At 44.5% G+C, this 18,903-nt stretch overlaps 1 protein-coding gene across 1 annotated transcript; it reads left to right on the plus strand.

Annotated features, from left to right (window-relative positions):
• The first annotated feature begins 9,017 nt into the window (after positions 1–9,017).
• LOC311510784 (keratin, type II cytoskeletal cochleal-like) lies at positions 9,018–17,634 on the plus strand. The gene is made up of 9 exons (XM_084610761.1): positions 9,018–9,728; positions 10,645–10,859; positions 11,617–11,677; positions 12,327–12,422; positions 13,629–13,793; positions 14,203–14,328; positions 15,616–15,836; positions 16,179–16,210; positions 16,315–17,634. The coding sequence occupies exons 1-9, from the start codon at positions 9,141–9,143 to the stop codon at positions 16,725–16,727; spliced, it is 1,917 nt and encodes a 638-aa protein (XP_084466887.1). The 5' UTR covers positions 9,018–9,140; the 3' UTR covers positions 16,728–17,634.
• The last annotated feature ends 1,269 nt before the right edge of the window (positions 17,635–18,903 follow it).

Consider the following 18,903-nt stretch of genomic DNA (forward strand, 5'->3'; position numbering starts at 1 on the left):
AACATTTTTTGGTTTTACAGAAAATTTTTGCCAGATTTAACAATATTTTTCAGTTTTGGGTTATATTTCAATTTGGTAGGGTTTTTTTTTTTTGAGGACCTACCTCTGAGCCCATTTTCTTTGCCAGCTAGGGGCTCCAAAATTGTTGAGCCAGATATGCTAGCTTGCTGCAACACAGACCCAGGGTCTGGACCATGCCCCCCAAAGCTGCAGATTAAACTGAAAACAGCTCAGCAAGTACTCCTTTCTCCAGCACCCAGACACCCATCTCTCAATGGTATCCAAACCCCAAATAATTCCATTTTACTCTGTATAAAGCTTATACAAGGTAAACTAATAAATTGTCCGCCCTCTATAACACTGATAGAGAGATATGTACAGCTGTTTTCTCCCCCAGGTATTAATCACTTACTCTGGGTTAATTAATAAACAAAAGTGATTTTATTAAGTAAAAAAAGTAGGATTTAAGTGGTTTCAAGTAATAACAGACAGAACAAAGTAAGTTACCAAGCAAAATAAAACAAAACACGCAAGTCTAAGCCTAATACATTAAGAAACTGAATACAGGTAAATCTCACCCTCAGAGATGTTCCAATAAGCTTCTTTTACAGACTAGACTCCTTCCTAGTCTAGGCCCAATCCTTTCCCCGGTACAGTCCTTGTTAGTTCCAGCTCAGGTGGTAACTAGGGGATTTCTCATGACTGGCAGCCCCCTTTGTTCTGTTCCACCCCCTTTTATAGCTTTGGCACAAGACAGGAATCTTTTGTTTCTCTGGGTCCCCACCCCGCCTTCTAAATGGAAAAGCACCAGGTTTAAGATAGATTCCAGTACCAGGTGACATGGCCACATGTCCTGTGATACCCTAAGCCTCCATTCTTCCCGGCCTGACTCACACTAACGCAGGAAGGCTTGCAAGTAAACAGAGCCATTTACAACCAATTGTCCTAGTCAATGGGAGCCATCAAGATTCTAAACCACCATTAATGGCCCACACTTTGCATAATTACAACAGGACTTCAGAGTTATACTTCATATTTATAGTATTAGACACAAGAATGATACATACATACAAATAGGATGAACACAGTCAGAAGATTATAAGCTTTGTAATGATAGTTTACAAGAGACCTTCTGCATGAAGCATATTCCAGTTACATCATATTCATACTTATTAGCATATTTCCATAAAACATATGGAGTGCAATGTCACAGCGCTCTCCCAAGAATGGACATTTCCTGTGGAAAGAAACATTTGGATGAAAATGCCATTTTTTGTTATTGTTGAAAACATTGTATTGAATGAAATATGTCAACCAGCTCAAACATTAAAGGATCACTTTGTCCATTGCAGAAACGCATTGGCCTCAGGGTCAGTGGTCTCCAATACTTGATAGCAATTCAGAGTGGAGAGAGAAGGATTCAGCATTCAATAGAAATAACTGGGGAATTGAACTTAAGCAGAATGGAATGACCCAATGGGAATTTGTGACAGGAGACTGGCAATAACTTCCATACTCTTGTGGGGAAAGATAAAACCCTTGGGAGTTCTAGGTGCTCCTAGATTGCAGGTTGTCAGGACTTTGGGATAACATCTCATCTGATGGTGACACCTTGATGTCCAGTGACCATGGTGATGAGCATGTACAAATACAACAGGTAGATAAATCCCTATCCTGAGAGAGAGATCAAGATACCCAGATAGATGGTTTTCATTCATATCTATCTAGATTTTGCCTAGCTGATGAAAATAAAATCCATGCTATGGGGTCTCATGACACGTCTGAAATCACACCAGGGAGAAAATACTGTGTGTAGGGTCGGCTGCAAGGAGCTTGCAGGTAAGCAAGGGCGTGATCTGCATCCCCTTGCATGATGACCACTCAGCCCTGGTGCTCAGCAGCATGGAGGGGTGTTTGAGGTCCAGAAAAGGAAGAAGCACGTGCATTATCAGTGAGAGGAGAGCCATTGGCCAAAGACATTCCCATTTGGGGGCAGGCGAGGCTGCCTGAGGGCTTCCGATAAGGCAACCAAGTCATTCATCAAGCACAGTGGGGTCGGCTCGATTCCCATAAGGAGCACCCTTGGAGCCGGGACTGTTCCTTGGGAGATTACATGACTGAGAACAGTTTGAATGTATAATGATCCCTTCTGGCATTTAAAATCTACTGGGTGAATCCACCGGTGATGTAAACTGAAGCCAGTGGAGCTATGGCCATTTAGCTCAGCTGATGCCCGAGCCCCTGTGAACCTATGGATCTATCACTCAAGAGAAGAGTAAGTTAATTAAGGGCCGGCGGAAGGTGCTGCATGACATTTAAGTGTGAATTTCTCTGGTTATTCTAGAAACAGATGGCAGTGGCACAAGCATCCCCACTGTGCCGCTTTCCTGACTCATAGAAACCACCCAGGTTGGGTGGAGTGGGGTGAGACAGTGACTCTGTTTTCCCCATCAATCAGATGCTCAGCCTCTCTGCTGAGACTGCTACATGTGTGGATAGTTGGTGCTGCTTGCCTATTGGAAGTTTATGGTAGTAGTGAAATAGTTCACTCAAGGAAGTACTCCCACGCAAGTGGGTTTTCCCAGCAAACCCATCATTTCATTAAATTCATCAGCTCACTTATTCTGCTCTGTTTGATCATATTGTGCAAGACGATGGATGCAGCAAAAACGTGACCCTGCCTTGGTGACGTTTTTCAATGCAGAGCAACCAGCCGCATGTCTGGACTTTCACTTGGAAAGACCAGTTGTAGATTAAAGCAAAACAACCTTCCCTTCACCCCATTTAAAAAAAGAAGGAAGAGCACAGTGTGTGTGTCCCCTTTAAAACAGTCTTAGGTCATAGACTCCAAGGCCAGAAGGGACCACTGTGATCATGTAATGTGATCTCCTGTATAACACAAGCCAGAGAGTTTCCCTGAATTTATTCCTGTTAGAAATTTCTAAATCAAGGCTGGATGTTTTTCAGAAAGATATGCTGTATTTCCAAGGATGAATGATCCACCGTAACCTTTGGTAAATTGATCCAATGGTAAATTACCCTCACTGATAAAAATTTGCATCTTAGTTCCTAGTCTGAATTTGTCTAGCTTCAACTTCCGGCCATTGGATCTTGTTATACTTTTTGTCTCCTAGTTTGAAAAACCCTCTATCATCAAATTTCTACTCCCCATGTAGGTACTTATAGACTGTGATTGACTCACTCCTTAACCTCCTCTTTGATAAACTAAATAGATTGAACTCCTTGAGGTTTTTCACTGTAAGGCATGTTTTCCAATCCCTTAATCATTCTTGTGGCTCTTCTCTGACCCCTCTCCAATGTTTTAACATTCTTCTTGAATTGTAGACACCAGTACTGGACATAGTATTTCTTTAGAAGTCATACTAGTGCCAAGTCCAGAGATCAAATAACCGTTACTCCTACTTGAGATTCACCTGTTTATATATCCAAGACTCACATTATCTCTTTTGGCCACAGCATTGCATTCGGAACTCATGTTCAGCTGATTATCTACTGAGACGTCCAAGTCTTTTTCATAGTCATTGCTTCCAGGATAGAGTCCTCTCTCCCACAGATATAACTTGCATTCTTGGTTCCTAGATGCATGGCTTTACACTTGGCTGTATTGAAATACATATTTGCTTGAGGCCAGCTTACCAAGCGATCCAGGTTGCTCTGTATTAGTTGTCTTCTTCATCATTTACAGCTCCCCAGTCTTTGTGCCATCTGCAAACCAGATCAATAATGATTTTGTTTTCCTCCAGGTCATTAATAAAAATAATTTGCAGTGTTGTTGCTCATATTGGTCCCCGGATATGAGAGACAAGGTGGGAGAGGGAATATCTTTTATTGGACTAACTTCTATTGGTGAAAGAGGCAAGCTTTTAAGGGTCACAGACCCGAAGAAAGTCTCTATGTAGCTCAAAAGCGTGCCTCTTTCGCCAACAGAACTTGGAACAATACAAGATATTGCCTTGCCCGCCTTGTGTCTCTCATTGATAAAAATAGTCATTAGTGTAGGGCCCCAAACCAATCCCTGTGTGATCCTACTAGAAACACACAAACTTCACGATGATTCCCCATTGCCAGTTACCTTTTGAGACCTACCGCTAGCCAGTTTTTAATCCATTTAACATGTGCCATGTTAATTTTGTATTGTTCAAGTGTCTTCATCAAAATGTTGTGCGGTACCATCTAAGTATATTACATCAGCACTATTATCGTTATCACTGAACTTATGATCTCATGAAAAAAGAACTTACTTCACTTGAACTGGACCCAAAATGGCAGCTGCCTTTGCCAGACTCCTCTACATTGAAAGGTGCAATACATAACAATAAAACTTCAAGTGATATGTTGCTACCTAAAGGTATATGTTGAGAACTCCAGAGGTGTACTGGGGCAATTGTAGAAGGGTATGTAGCCAGGGAATAATTCACCTCTATTATTAGTATTGTTGTTGGTTGTTGTTTCCGTAAGTGCTGTACAAACACGGAACAAACTGATGGTCCCTGCCCCAAACAGCTTCCATTAAGTCTCTTGGGGATGCAAGATAATCCTCAGTGGGTCCTCCTGTCTTATTTTCAAGAGTCAGGCCATGAAAAGGACGTGACCCCATTACATGGCCTGTTACTCTCTGAAACCGTAGTAGCTGCAGAATACAGGATGGAAGGTCTCAAAGCAGCCAGAAGTTGCTTCGGTGAATTTGACCAAGATAGGGACCATGATAAAGTAGATGAGCTCTTCAGTGGATTAAGTTTCATAACCCTACCGGCACTAATCTCCTCGCCAGCACTGGCTGCTTCAGCTTTCTTGGTTGTTTGCGTTGTGTCTGCCTAAGCAAACTTTAAGTCCTCCAGAGTAGGGGAGCCTGACCCTGCTTCCTGTTAAATCAATGGCAGTTTTTGCTCTGGGATCATGGAAGCAAAAGCAGGTCTTGGGTAGGTTGGAAAGCACCCCGGGTAATATATATAAAATTGGTGGCAGTGGGTGCACTGGGATTGTCTGAAATTAACAGTGGAACTTTGGTTGGCAATGAAAATTCTCCCTTCTGCAAAAGGCCTTTGAATATTCTCCAGTTAATGAGTAACAAATAATTGAATCCAAAGCATTTTGAATGATGCCAAGCCAAGGAATGATCTTCAGAAGTTACCTCAGTTTTTGCACTTGCGAATGCATGTCAGTGACACTTCGCTGTGTAAGAAAATGCTCGTCCTCACAAATGAGACAATGCTGGATTCTCATTAAGGCCCATTTCCAGTGCTTTGGCAATGCAAAGGTAAATTGTGTGTCTCGTGGTAGGCAGAAAAATGAGAAGCCGGTTAAAGTCAGCTGAGGCTGGTCCTAAATGTTTGAGTTTGGGATTAGAGCTGTGGGACATGGAATTTTTGGTGTGCTGGCAATGCCAAAAAATTGGGGAAATTTTTTTTTGTGTTGACCCAGAACAAACTTTTTCTGAAATTTTTGGTTGGTAGAAAAAAAACACACCAAAACCTGGCTTGGGGTTGAATGTAACCTTTTGCTTTACCCGACAGGAAATGTTTCCTTTTGATTTTGAGCATTTTAAAATCTTCTTTTTAATTTTTAAAAATCACAGTGGAAGGAAATTTCCAAGCCGAAAGTCATTTCAAATCACAAGATCAAAATGTCTTGTTTTGAAAAGGTTGAAATGTTTTTATTTTTTTCTGTTCTCTCTTCCCTCCCCCCCCAACTAAAACAATTTGGCAAATTTGGCACAAATAGGTGAAATGTTTCAGTGTCGCGAAATCTGATTTTTTTTTTTTTTTTTTGCCAATGAGGATAATGTTTCACTACTTTCCAGGAGGGTTGTGAGGATTAAACTCATTCATGCTTGTGAGATGCTTGGTTGATTTGGTGGTCAGGGCTATGTAACTACTTAGATGGCTATTGTCGTCCAATCAGCTGTGTTGCACAGCAAATGTGGTTATAAGTGAAACTCAGGGTATCTGATTGAGATAGTGCTACATAGATTCATAGATACCAAGGTCAGAACGGACCATTATGATCATCTAGTCTGACCTCCTGCACAATGCAGGCCACAGAACCTCACCCACCCTCTCCTGCGATAAACCTCTCACCCATGTCTGAGCTATTGAAGTCCTCAAATCATGGTTTAAAGACTTCAAGGTGCAGAGAATCCTCCAGCAAGTGACCCATGCCCCATGCTACAGAGGAAGGTAAAAAAAACCCAGGGCCTCTTCCAATCTGCCCTGGAGAAAAATTCCTTCCCGACCCCAAATATGGCGATCAGCTGAACCCTGAGCATATGGGCAAGATTCACCAGCCGGATACCCAGGAAAGAATTCTCTGTAGTAACTCAGATTCTACCCCCCTAACATCCCATCACAGGCCATTGGGCCTATTTACCATGAATATTTAAAGATCAATTAATTGCCAAAATCATGTTATCCCATCATACCTTCTCCTCCATGAACTTATCGAGTTTAATCTTGAAGCCAGATAGGTCTTTTGCCCCCACTGCTTCCCTTGGAAGGCTATTCCAGAACTTCACTCCTCTGATGGTTAGAAACCTTTGTCTAATTTCAAGTCTAAACTTCCTGATGGCCAGTTTATATCCATTTGTTCTTGTGTCCACATTGATACTGAGCTTAAATAATTCCTCTTCCTCTACTTACACACTAGGAGACAATGTAAGTTTTCCCTCACTGTTAATTCAAACGAACCTTGGTTACATCCATGCAGATTTACCTTTGTTTCGCCTCTTTATCATAAAAGACATGATGAAGAAGCAAGCCCTTTCCCTGCATTTCTGCCTGGGCATTTCTCCATACTCAGCACAGCTGATACAATGATGTAGTTTCGGCTTGCGAAGTTGGAGCTTAGACTGTCTATCAAGTTTGAACTGGATGAGGATGATTGATGATAAGATCATGCTTTAATTGCCTGACTTTGGCTGGAGACAGTGCTGTGACTCAATCCGTGTGTTATCTGAGTGCATTCAGTGATTGAAATTAGGACAGCGGCATTCAGCTGACTTAACAACTCCCCTCCTGTCGTAATGGAGCTGGGCTGTGAGATTTTATGATAGTGTATTTGGTAATCGTCAGAGGAGCCAGAGCAAAAGCATCCCGGTCGTTGTATCTGCAAGAGCATAGCACCTCCGTGCACTGTGAACTACTATGCCCGACAGCGGAGTGAATTAGATTGGTCAATAAAACTGGAGTGCTTTAGTAGACCTATTGTATGGCGAGTGCATTGGCTGTGGTTTGCTGTGTGTTTGGTGCACCTTTAAAGGGGGAGCAGGCCCACTCCCCACTGCAGGGATGGCAGTGTTTTGTGTTTAGATGCAGCCTGTTACAAAGGAGTGAGACACACTGTGCTCTCTCTCTCGTGGAGACCTGGGCTAAACTTTTCAAAAGGGTCACATTTTCCAAACTTTGACCCGGGAGTCCCACGTTCCGAAGGACTTAGGCCTTTAGGAGCCTAATTCACACTCTGTGAAAGTCGGCGAGAGGCTCCTGAGTGCGGCCGTGACTTCTGAAAATCGGGACTTAAGGCCAGATTTTCAAAAGTATTTAGGTGCCTCAGGATAAGTGCCTAGTGGGGTTTTTCAAAAGCGCCCAGGTGCCTGACTCCAATGGTGGTTTAAAAAATTCTGCCCTATGACTTGTTTGTTAGTGAAGGTTATTTGTTAGTGAAGGTTGACTATCAGAAAGAAATTCATTGAATAAATTGCTGAACAAAAAATTGGCAAAATTAGTCAACAGGTATATTTGATCAATAGTATTTAACCAGTTAAAATGATGTTTGTGTGACACTTTTATTTATGTTTATAATTCTCTGTCTTTCTCTCTCGCTCATGAGTTAGCCAGCTGCTTTATAATACTCAACAGCTGTATTGTTTATTATCTAGACAGCACCATAGGCATGCATGGACCTTTATAAACAAGGCCTCTCTGGTTGTATGTCCACACACATCACCCTAGCATCTGAGTACGTCTACATAACAATTAAACACTTGTGGCTGGCCTGGGTCAGCCGATGCGGGTTTGGGGAGCTTGGGCTGAGGGGCTGTAAAATTGCTGCATAGTCACAAGGGGTGTGTGGGGGGAGGAAGGTGCCAGAGCCTGGGCTCCTGTCCGAGTGTCTACACAGCAATTTTTAGCCCTGCAGCCCAGGCCCCCATGAGTCCAAGTCAGCAGACTTGGGTCAGCTGCAGCCATTCTTTGGGGCTTTTATTTCAGTGTAGATGTATCTTGAGTGTCCGTTGACACTTTTCAAGGGGATTTGCTCTCCTTGTTGATCATTGCATTTCTCATCCATGTTGCTGCACTTGTTATTCATGATACCAGATAATCAGCAAATTCTAGGATTGCAGATTCTAGGATTCACCTCTGCAGGAATTAAGGTCACGGGTAACAGAAGCTCCCATTACGAGCGATTTTTAGGAAGCTTCAGGGGTGAAAAGCCCAAATTCATCCTCTCTTGTAAAAGTCTTATTTTAATGAGACAATGCAGAGCCTCCTCCAATTGCAATATGCTCAGCTCCCGCTTTGGATTGGGCAACCGGTTCTCAGAAGCCAAAGGCAATTTTCCATGGAGAAAGCAGATTTAGGGTGTAATCATAGGTGTGTGTGTGGGGAATTGTGAAAGCTGTGCTATTATTTGGCATCCCCTAAAACGTTTGCCTGCCATGGGGCTTTACGAGGCAAGTTCCAGATAAAGCTACAGATAAAAGGTACCCATCCAGAATAAGGGGGAAATTAATGATTCACTGCATCATTTAAAGAGAGATCAATTCAGACACCCTAAAAAAGTGCAAGGCATCTTAGTCAGCGAGAGTTACCAGGAGGCGTATGTGACATTGTTCTTGTTTTGTTTTTTCCCTTCTGCATTGCTGGGGCGTGTGACTGGGTAGGGTCATTGGCCAATTGAAGATCAAAATCTGTCAACCACACCAAGCTCAAGAACACAATAAAATCATATCCTCTGTCACGCCCATGCAAACCCAGCCCATCTCCCGAAGCAGCTAAAAGGGAGCATCCCCGGTGCTGGATTCAGAGGGACTCACTTCCCTTCACTCTGCACTCATCTTCTTGCGCCACAGCTACGGTGATTCTTCTCCTCTTCATCTCCTACTCTGTGTAGAAGGAGCCACCATGTATCTCCAGCCGTGCACCCCGTCCACTGGAGGCAGCAGAAGGAGCTACAGCTCATGCTCTGCCATTGGTGCAGGTGGAGGAGGCAGAGTCAGGAGTAGCTACACCTCCTATTCCTCCTCCAGGGGCTATGGAGGTGGCGGACGCTGTGCAGGGTTTGGCAGCAGGAGCTTGCATAATCTAGGTGGAGGTGGAAGGATTTCTGCGGGGGGCTCTTACAGTGGAGGATTTGGGTGTAGAAGTGGTGGCTTTGGTGGCGGAATTGGTGTCGGGTTGGGCGGCTATGGAGGAGGACCGTGTGGCTTTGGAGCAGGAGCGGGTGGCTATGGAGGAGGAGTGGGCGGCTTTGGAGGAGGACCGTGTGGCTTTGGAGGAAGAGCTGGCTTTGGAGGAGGAGTGGTCGGCTTTGGACCTGGCTTTGGACCTGGCAGACCTGGGCAGCCTGGAGGCATCCAGCCCGTTCAAATTGATCCAAGGCTCCTGCAACCAATCAATATCGAGATTGACCCCCATATCCAACAAGTGAAAACTCAGGAGACGGCGCAGATCAAGGTCCTCAACAACAACTTTGCAACCTTAATCAACAAGGTGAGAAGTCAGGGCAGTAGGGGGGCACTTTGAACTGCTTTGTGCACGGCAGAAAGGGTTGTTTCTATATTTCCATCTCAGTTTTGGTAAGAAAGGAAAATTGAGCAGTGATCAGAAATAGGCTAGAATTTCTCATCCAGAGACAGAGAGAGATCAAAAGCTTCTCCTGCATGGGCCTTGCTATGGATTCAGCTACCTCAAGCTACTCTTTGGCTTTCAGCTGCAGGATGCTCCAGAAAGTCACGTTCAAGTCATCACAACATCTTTAGCATTCACTAGCTGGTCTTACTACTGTGAATTTCTCTTTCCACGTGGCCTCCTATCAAATGCTACCTTTTTATTAATATAATTTGATTATCAATGACTCATTTACAGTGGAAAACTAGGATTTCTAATTTGCTTTCATAGGGGCAGATCCTCAGCTTCAATGCAACTAGGACAGTTTACACTAGCTCAAGTTCTGCCCCAGAATGTTTACAGTGATGGAGCTCACTATTTTCAGATTCTTTTTGGTTGCCATTCTGAGTTTTGATGGAATAGTCCTAAGCTATATTAAAAAGTGCTGGTTGGAGGGCAGTGAGCGGAAAGGGTCAGAAATGTTTTGCAAAAATCTGTTCTCCTAAAATTTTCAAAAAGTTGAAACACTTCAATGAGCTCAGAGCTTTTGCAAAACAGGGTGAAAATGCCATGAAAATGCAACTGAAATTTTCTGCTATTTGGTTTCAAATCCCCAAATGTCATCCATATCTTGAAATTTCATCAACATTTCAAACTTTGATGACTTTGACCACCTTTGATATTACCATTCAACTGAGAAAGAACTCTCCTGTTTGCACAATGCAGCAGGATCCCTGAATAGTGCCGCTCTTCCAAGTATTATAGGGAATACTTAATCCATCTGCTTTTTGGGTTTCAGGTCCAGTACTTGGAACAACAAAATAAAGTTCTGGCCACCAAGTGGGAACTCATACAACAGCAAGGCGGAACAATTATTAGGAAGGACTTAGCGCCCTTGTTTGAGAATTTTATCCAAGCCTTGAGGAGGAAGCTAGATGGACTCCAAAGTCAGAAGGGACAACTGCAGTCAGAACTGGAGAACATGCAGCAGTATGTTGAGGAGTACAAGCGCAAGTAAGTGCATTAACAGAGTAAGAAACAAAACATTAAATTAAATTAAAACATATTACAGCTATAGCAAACTCGATCGGTCAATTTACTGTGCCTTCAGTGGTGAACAGCAGGGTCTAGTTTTCCCCATGCATAAACTCTTTGATACCAATTATGGCTGAAAATCCCAACATGGCCTAATTTCAAAGGCACAAATGGCAGAGAGGCACCTGGCCGTGGGTAGTCAATGGGAATTGGACTTCTAATTCCCATCTGTGGTTTGAAAATCACAAGAAGGATAAAGCCCAAGAACAGAGAAACATTTTTATTCACTACTTAAGAAAAAAACCAACCCCATTCCGCTTATAGGTATATAATAACCCTGAGTGCTAATATTCTTTCTTATCCTGGTGTAAATCAGTTGTGTTACAGCAGCCAAGAGGGTGGCTGATGGGCTGTGGACCTCGAGGAACAAGTGTGTTTTGAGGAGGGATCTGAAGGTGGAAAGGATGTAGGAGTGATGAATTGGATCCCATCTGCATGCAAGCAAGGAGTTAGTGGAAATAAAACATGAAGGGTCAATTAGATGCACACTGTTGGTATAGTAAAATGGGGAAGAGAAGGAGATGAGAACAGAGAGTTAGACAGGTGCTCTGATTTAAATATCTAGATTATTTGATATTAGACTTGATTTGAACCTTAGCTGAGTCTAGCCTTTCTTTACTGGTGACTGAAGCAGCAAAACTCAAATATACCCAGCTTGTCTCTTTACTTGAAACAGGTACGAAGAAGAAATCAACAGGCGCACAAGTGCTGAGAATGACTTCGTGGTGCTCAAGAAGGTAAGTGGCCATGCTAACTAAAGAATGCGGTGGGAAGCTTTAACCAGGGGTTCAACGGGATTCTGTCTTCAATGAAAATATAACCATTGAAAATCATAATTAGAAGGAAAAAAATGCCAGTTAGACACAGGCCTGCACCAAAATACCCAAGTTGCTACCACCTGTGTGTTACAACCCAATATCCACTTGTGATTGGGTAACTGAATTTGTCAGATGCCCAGAAAAATACCTATGCAGGTATTTCTGTGGTGCCCATTACAGTGCTATCTGAGTGCCTGATGAAAATTAACACATTTTTGTTCCTTACAAGTCCGGTTTTCAGCTTCTACACTTAAAGTCCACAAAATTTTCCAAAGGGATATTTGGTAAAGGGAAAGCAGTAGAGGAAAGAAAGAAAGGACAGTCTAACCTTAATAGTGGTGCAAAGGAATGACTTTAGGCTATGTCCCCTTGGTTTTATTGCAATGGGTAATAAAATAACTAATCCCGAAGGTCCTGTTTTCTCCACACCTTGCTGAGTGCTACATTGGAAGGTCCAACATCAGCACAGCTGTTTCTTGATAGGGAACAGAGGATACTATTTCTGCCATGCTCAACCATACCCAATGGAAGATTAAACAATTCACGGTATCTCTCATCTTTCCTTCAGGATGTGGATAATGCCTACATGGTTAAAGTAGAGTTGGAAACAAGGGTGCAAAGTCTGACTGATGAAATCAACTTCCTGAGATTTGTATTTGAACAGGTAAGGAGCCTTCCATTTCCCTTGAGCAGCCGGTAATTGGGTGATGTCGGTCTTTTCCAAAGAGGCTTGACTTTGATTAGATACGAGGGTTGGGTTTCTTTTGGGTGATGGCTAGAACTGTTTGAAACTGACGAAGATTTTTATCCTTCTGCAAACATTTGCGCCAGAAAGTCTGACTCCATACAGATACAGACTGACTCATTTCTAACCTGGAAGCAAATGCCAGGCACCTGAACTCACCTTTAGGATGCCAGATTTTCAGAGCTGCTAAGCACCCACAGCTTCTGCTGAAGTCAATAAGGGCTCCTCGCTTTTGAAAATCAGCTCATTTATTTGGAGCATAAATATGGATCTAGAGGCCTAACTTTAAGCAACCGTGTTTGATCATTGTATCCACAGACAAATGGACTGAACTCAAGGCTGGGGACCAGGTCTAGTCTCTGCTTTGCATTGAAGGGCCTCAGGAATTCTTGGCACTTATTGTATAGCACTTCACAGACATTGGGTTAAACCCTGGCCCTAATGAATCAATGGGACTTTTGCCATTGAGTTTAATTAGGTCAAGTTTTCACCCATTGGCTTCAACCCTACAAGTGCTTTCTAAAATAAGTAGCCGAGTACACATGTAGTTCAGAAATGAGGACATGCCATCTAATTACCAGGGTTGGTGGAGAAACAGGGGGAAATTTTGTTAACAAATTTCCAAAATGCTTCTGTTTGGGAGTTATTGAAAAAGAGCTGATTTCTCATTTTTTACATCTCTTTTCGTAGAATATGCCACATTATCCCCACCCCTTCCTTTCTGTTTTTGTATAATGGGGAAAAAAGGCAAAATATTTAATTTTCCAGTTTCAACTGAACAATGAAATGTAGCCACAAAAAGTTTTCTTTTTGAGACAAGGCTGGGGTTTTTTTGGGGTTTTTTTTTGACAAAAAAATGGTTTTCCTTTAAGAATTTTGATCAGCTCTCATAATTGCTGTGACTTTAGAAACAAACCAAGGACCTTTTTGCAACACCCTCATTTCTGTAAGACCTCCTCCTCCTCAGCTGTGTTTATTCTATGACAGACGATGTTTGTCCTAAATTGAAGCAAACAGATCTCTATAGTAGACTTTAGACTGGAGAATAGGAAAAGGGGCAGAGGTGGGAAATAACATGCATGAAAGATATATGCAAGACATGACTAATGTTTTGGTGCCTTGCAGGAAATATCTCAGTTGCAGACGATAAGTCGTGACTTGTCAGTGGTTGTATCCATGGATAACAGCAGATCTCTAGATCTGGACGGCATCATTCAGGAAGTCCGAAATCAATATGAGGAGATTGCTCAGAGAAGTAGAGCTGAGGCAGAGGCTTGGTACCAGTCTAGGGTAAGTAATCAAGCAGCTAAAGATACGTGGATGGTAAATATCGCTCACAGCTGATTCATAAATACAGCTCAGTTGCAACGGAAGAACTACACATAGTAAACAAATATTTACAGCTACAGGCTTCCAGGCAGGAACTCCCTTCTTACATACAACCCAAGAGGATCCATGGTTCATGTTTGTTCTGAATTCTGAATAGGACCAAAGATGTAGAATGGGGTCATGGGGCCTTCACACTGCAGAGAACCATACTGTATTACCCAAAGAGCTCTGCATCTATGTAGGCTCCTAAAAGAGACACTGTAAGCTGGTATGATGGGCAGCAGACACAGCACAGCAGCTGCCAAACAATTACCAAGTGTTCTGTAGGTATCAGCGATATGTGGTTCAATGTTTTATTTCTGCCCATCAGTATGAAGAGCTGCAGAGCACAGCTGGAAGACACGGGGACAACTTGCGCAGCACCAAGATAGAGATCCAAGAGCTAACAAGGAATGTCCAGAGGATACGGTCTGAAGTTGAAAGTGTGAAGAAGCAGGTATGGCTCGGGAACTTTTTATATGTATCAGCACAGGGCTGGCTCAGGGATAATATTCCCTTGGAATTCCAGCAGCAGCAGGAGAGTTCTGGAAGCTGTCTGCAGCCTGCAGCCGTGGCATCTGCTGATTAAAGACACTGATGCTGGTTGAAGTCGGTGAAACTTGTAGATCTTTGAGAGCCAGCATGCGCTTGGAATGCATCTGCCTCCTTGGCAGGCCCCATCTCTCAGCACTTTGTAATAGGGGGTGCTGTGGAGAATGGAGATCCAAGCTCTCCTGGGGGCTGTTGAGTCATACTAGGCTGCTAATGCATACACAATGTGGAGACAGCCTGGTGGGTGGAAACCGGGGTTGACACTGCCTTGAAAACACTTCCCCAGTAAAACCTCTGCAGTGAATTAGAAAATCATAGGCGTCGAATCACTCAGCCTAGTTTGGTGTCTCGGGTCAGATTACTGCGTGCAGATGAGCTACAAGAATGGTGCAGTGGGTAGAGGACTGAACAGGAAATCGGGAGATGCCTGACTCCGGGTGTTCTAGCTGAGGTGTTCCCCAGGACTCCCCCGGTAATAGATTTCATAGCCTGTGCTGAATACATCGGGGTTGGTAGCTTTGCTGGCCAGAGACTGAATTGTGACTCAGCCAGATGTAACGCTCCTCTCACTTTGGGATGAGGAGTAAATTAGTTCATTCCCTTTTCATGGAGTAATGTATTCTTCTTTGTGGGCACATGAAGCTACTCCAGCCCATGACTACTGGGGCGGGGTGGGTTGGGCTCTCTGGTCCTCCACCCACTTGCCTGCAGCAAGGGGTATCAGATGAGGAGCCCCTGTAGCCGGAGTCATAATCTAAGCAGGAGAGTAAAGGGTAGGGGCCAGAGGTGTGTCAGTTCTCCTTATTCTTTGCATGGCAACTGGGGCAATTGAGCCCTAGACAGGGCCTTGGGCAAGTCACTGCCTTTCTCTGCCGTTCAGCTTCCCTAGCTATAAAGCAAAAACATGGATACTCACCCTGATGACTGGTGGAAACTGGTCATATCCCCCCCCGCCCCCCCAGAAAGTGTCCAGTTTTATTGGAAATTTTCAAGTTTTCAGTGAAAAAGTTCTGGCTGAAACCCCAAAACTTTGGATTTGGGGCAGTACTTTTTTTGGAGTGGGGTGGGGGAATGAAAAATTGAAATTTTCGGTAATGCCCCAGGCTATTTTCCAGCCACATGTAGCTTTGGTGAATCCAATGACGAAGCAGGTCTAGAGTGGAATTTAGACATTGCCTTTCCTCTTTTTCAGATCGCACAGCTACAGTCTGCCATCGCCGAAGCAGAGGAGAAGGGCGAGTTGGCCCTCAAGGATGCTAGGACAAAACTGGATGATCTTGAACATGCCCTGCAGAAAGACAAGGGGGATCTGGCTAACTTATTGAAAGAGTACCAGGATCTGCTGAATGTCAAACTTGCCCTGGATATCGAGATCGCCATGTACAGGAAACTGCTGGAAGGAGAAGAGTGCAGGTAGGTGCATTGCCTGTTGGGATTTGTGTTTCCTTAGAAGTTTTTAAGGTCAGGCTTGACAAAGCCCTGGCTGGGATGATTTAATTGGGGATTGGTCCTGCTTTGAGCAGGAGGTGGGACTAGATGACCTCCTGAGGTCCCTTCCAACCCTGATATTCTATGATTCTATGATTCAAATGGATTCAAATTCCCGATTTGCTAGGAGCTATTATAAGTGGGAAATAAATAAATACTTAGCAACGTCCTTTGCATGAAGGATGGGAAGTTCTCAAATGAGCAGGGCTCTGTGGAAGCATGACCTGCTTTCCGGGATGAATGACCTATGTCCCTTTTCCTACACAGGCTAGCCAGAGGCCAGTCTCATGTGAATGTCTGTAAGTAGCTTGTGGTCTTCACATTGATGTTATGTTGTCTGCGTTTCCCTGGGGATTGTGAGCTGCCCTTATGCTGACAGGATGACCCTGGGCTTCTCTTGCAGCTGTCATTGGTGGAGGCGGAGGAGACATCGGGGGTGGATTTGGCAGCGGAAGCGGAGGCGTCATCTGTGGCGGTGGATTTGGCGGCGGAAGCGGAGGCGTCGTCTGTGGTGGTGGATTTGGCGGCGGAAGCGGAGGCGTCGTCTGTGGCGGTGGATTCGGTGGCGGTGGACTCGGCGGCGGAAGCGGAGGGGTCGTCTGTGGCGGTGGACTCGGCGGTGGACTCGGCGGCGGAAGCGGAGGGGTCATCTGTGGCGGCGGATTCGGCGGCAGAAGCGTTGGAGGCTTCTCTTCTGGAAGTGGAAGGGTCTATGGCGGTGGCAGCAGCGGCATCTGCTCCAGCGGCGGTTCCTCCTCGGTCGTACGGAGATGCACCACGTCTTTCTCCTCCAAATCCGGTTCAGGAGGGTACTGAGCACTGGAGCCAGGCCCCAGAAAGAAAAAAGCATCTTTTTATCTTCAAATGGCAGCAGCACACCCCACCTAACCCAACTCTGGTATCCAGAAAAGAAACGAACTGTATCCCTTACAGCCCACACCCTCAAATCCCCACCTGATCCCCACCGCCTCTTCCCTGAAGGGAGGGAGGGAGCCACGCGCCATCCTGGCAGCAACACCTGCCGGGTTTAAGCCAAACGTCCATGTCAATTGAAACGCACCCACCGATTAAATGTGATAAGACCCTGTAAAGAAATGCATCACTTGAGGATATCAGTAAGCCGCGAGCTGATTTAGAGGAGGGAGAGCTCTGCCCCTCTGGGTGTGCTGTAGATTGTTGGCTGTTGTGGCTGTCAAGGGGTAATGTGTATAAAACTCAACTTTCCTTCTCTTTTCGTAGCGCTTCTTCCAAAATGGCTATATTTTTCTTGGGTGCTATTGTATTTACTGTGCCTTGCATCTCCTGTTTGCGTGCTTTACAAATAGGTCTGAGTTGCGGTCAATGTGGGGAAAAATTATAATCCATCTTCAGCTGAGTTTAGGAGTTAGTAATGTTTGTGTGGCTATCTAGACACGACAGGCTTCCCCTTAAGGAATGATTAGGCAGGTTTGTTATTTTGGGAATCCAAAGACAGGCTCTAACCAACATTCACCATAAACAAGTGGGTACCAATTCCACTCATCCCCCATCCTCCTTTAGTTGCACCTGATTCCACCGGATGTATTTGTGCCTTTATTGTAAAGACAACAGAGCAAACTATTCACTGCAAAACATTCTGTGATGTAGAATATGCTGTACTGTCACCATTTACCTGCCTTTCCTACTCATGGGGCGTTCCATTTTCTTGGGGCGTGACCATTTGCAATAAACTGCAGACAAGTCAGATCATGTCTATGTGTCGTTATTATTATACAAGATTGAATAGGTCTGTGGTCAGGATCCTGAATGAAAAGCAAGAGCTGTTCTTCTGGTTAAAAAACAGACATACAACGATACTCTGGGCAAAACTCTCAGCTAATGCAAATCAATGAAGGTCTGTTGAAGTCCACGGACCTAGGCCAGCTTATAGTCTGGCCCTGTGTGTTCTGAAATGTTGTTAAGATTATTGACATAGAGTTCACGTCCTAGAGCAGTGGTTCCCAAACTTGTTCCGCTGATTGTGCTGGGAAAGCCCCTGGTGGGCCGACGTGCTGGCTGCCGCTTCCAGCAGCTCCCATTGGCCTGGAGCAGTGAACCGCGGCCAGTAGGAGCCGCGATCGGCCCAACCTGCGGACGCGGCAGGTAAACAAACTGGCCCAGCCCGCCAGGGGCTTTCCCTGCACAAGCCATGGAACAAGTTTGGGAACCACTGTCCTAGAGGCAGGGCAGTTTGAATCTGCTGCAAGGTTGGTTTTTTTGTTTGTTTTTTTTGGAGGTCACTGTGGAGTTGGAAAGAAATAATAATAACTAGGCCTGGTTCTCCGTTATGCTAGTATTATGCCAGTGTGACTCTACTGAAATCAAGGGAGTCACACTTCATGTTATGAAGTAGTGAAGAAAACCCCGGTCTCTACATTACTGTGGTCACAGCAGACAAGACCCACATGCTACTGAATCTGAGACATGTGGTCCTTTGAGCAGAGAAAGGGAAGTGTCAGTGGAACAATGATCACCAGCACGTTGTGTAAGGTGGGAGCTTGGTCTAGCAAAGGTATAGAATCGAATATCAGGGTTGGAAGGGACCTCGGGAGGTCATCTAGTCCAACCCCCTGCTCAAAGCAGGACCAATCCCCAATTTTTGCCCCAGATCCCTAAATGGCCCCCTCAAGGATTGAACTCACAACCCTGGGTTTAGCAGGCCAATGCTCAAACCACTGAGCTATCCCTCCCCCCAAACATCTGACGACTGGAATAACTGTATAACAACATCTGATGACTGGAAACTGAAGCTGGATGCATGGGAACTTGAGTGCAGGTTTTTAACAGAGAAGGTAATTAACCAATGGAACAGCTTGGGAAGAGGTGGATGTGCCATCACATGGACACCAAGACTTGGAGTCTTTCTAAAATGTACCCTCTAGCTCAGCCAGAAGTTATGGGAATGATGCAGGAATCCTATGGCCTGTGTCATGCAGGAGATTAGAAGAGGTCCCTTCTGGCCTTAAACCTCTAT

This window comes from Lepidochelys olivacea (genome assembly GCF_965140295.1).
Source record: "Lepidochelys olivacea isolate rLepOli2 genome assembly, chromosome: 20".
Lineage (NCBI taxonomy): Eukaryota > Metazoa > Chordata > Testudines > Cheloniidae > Lepidochelys > Lepidochelys olivacea.

Coding starts and splice junctions, on each gene's coding strand:
- LOC311510784 (XM_084610761.1), top strand. CDS start 9,141: ATGTATCTCCAGCCGTGCACCCCGTCCACTGGAGGCAGCAGAAGGAGC. Junction 9,729..10,644: donor TTGCAACCTTAATCAACAAG/GTGAGAAGTCAG, acceptor TTTGGGTTTCAG/GTCCAGTACTTGGAACAACA. Junction 10,860..11,616: donor GTTGAGGAGTACAAGCGCAA/GTAAGTGCATTA, acceptor TACTTGAAACAG/GTACGAAGAAGAAATCAACA.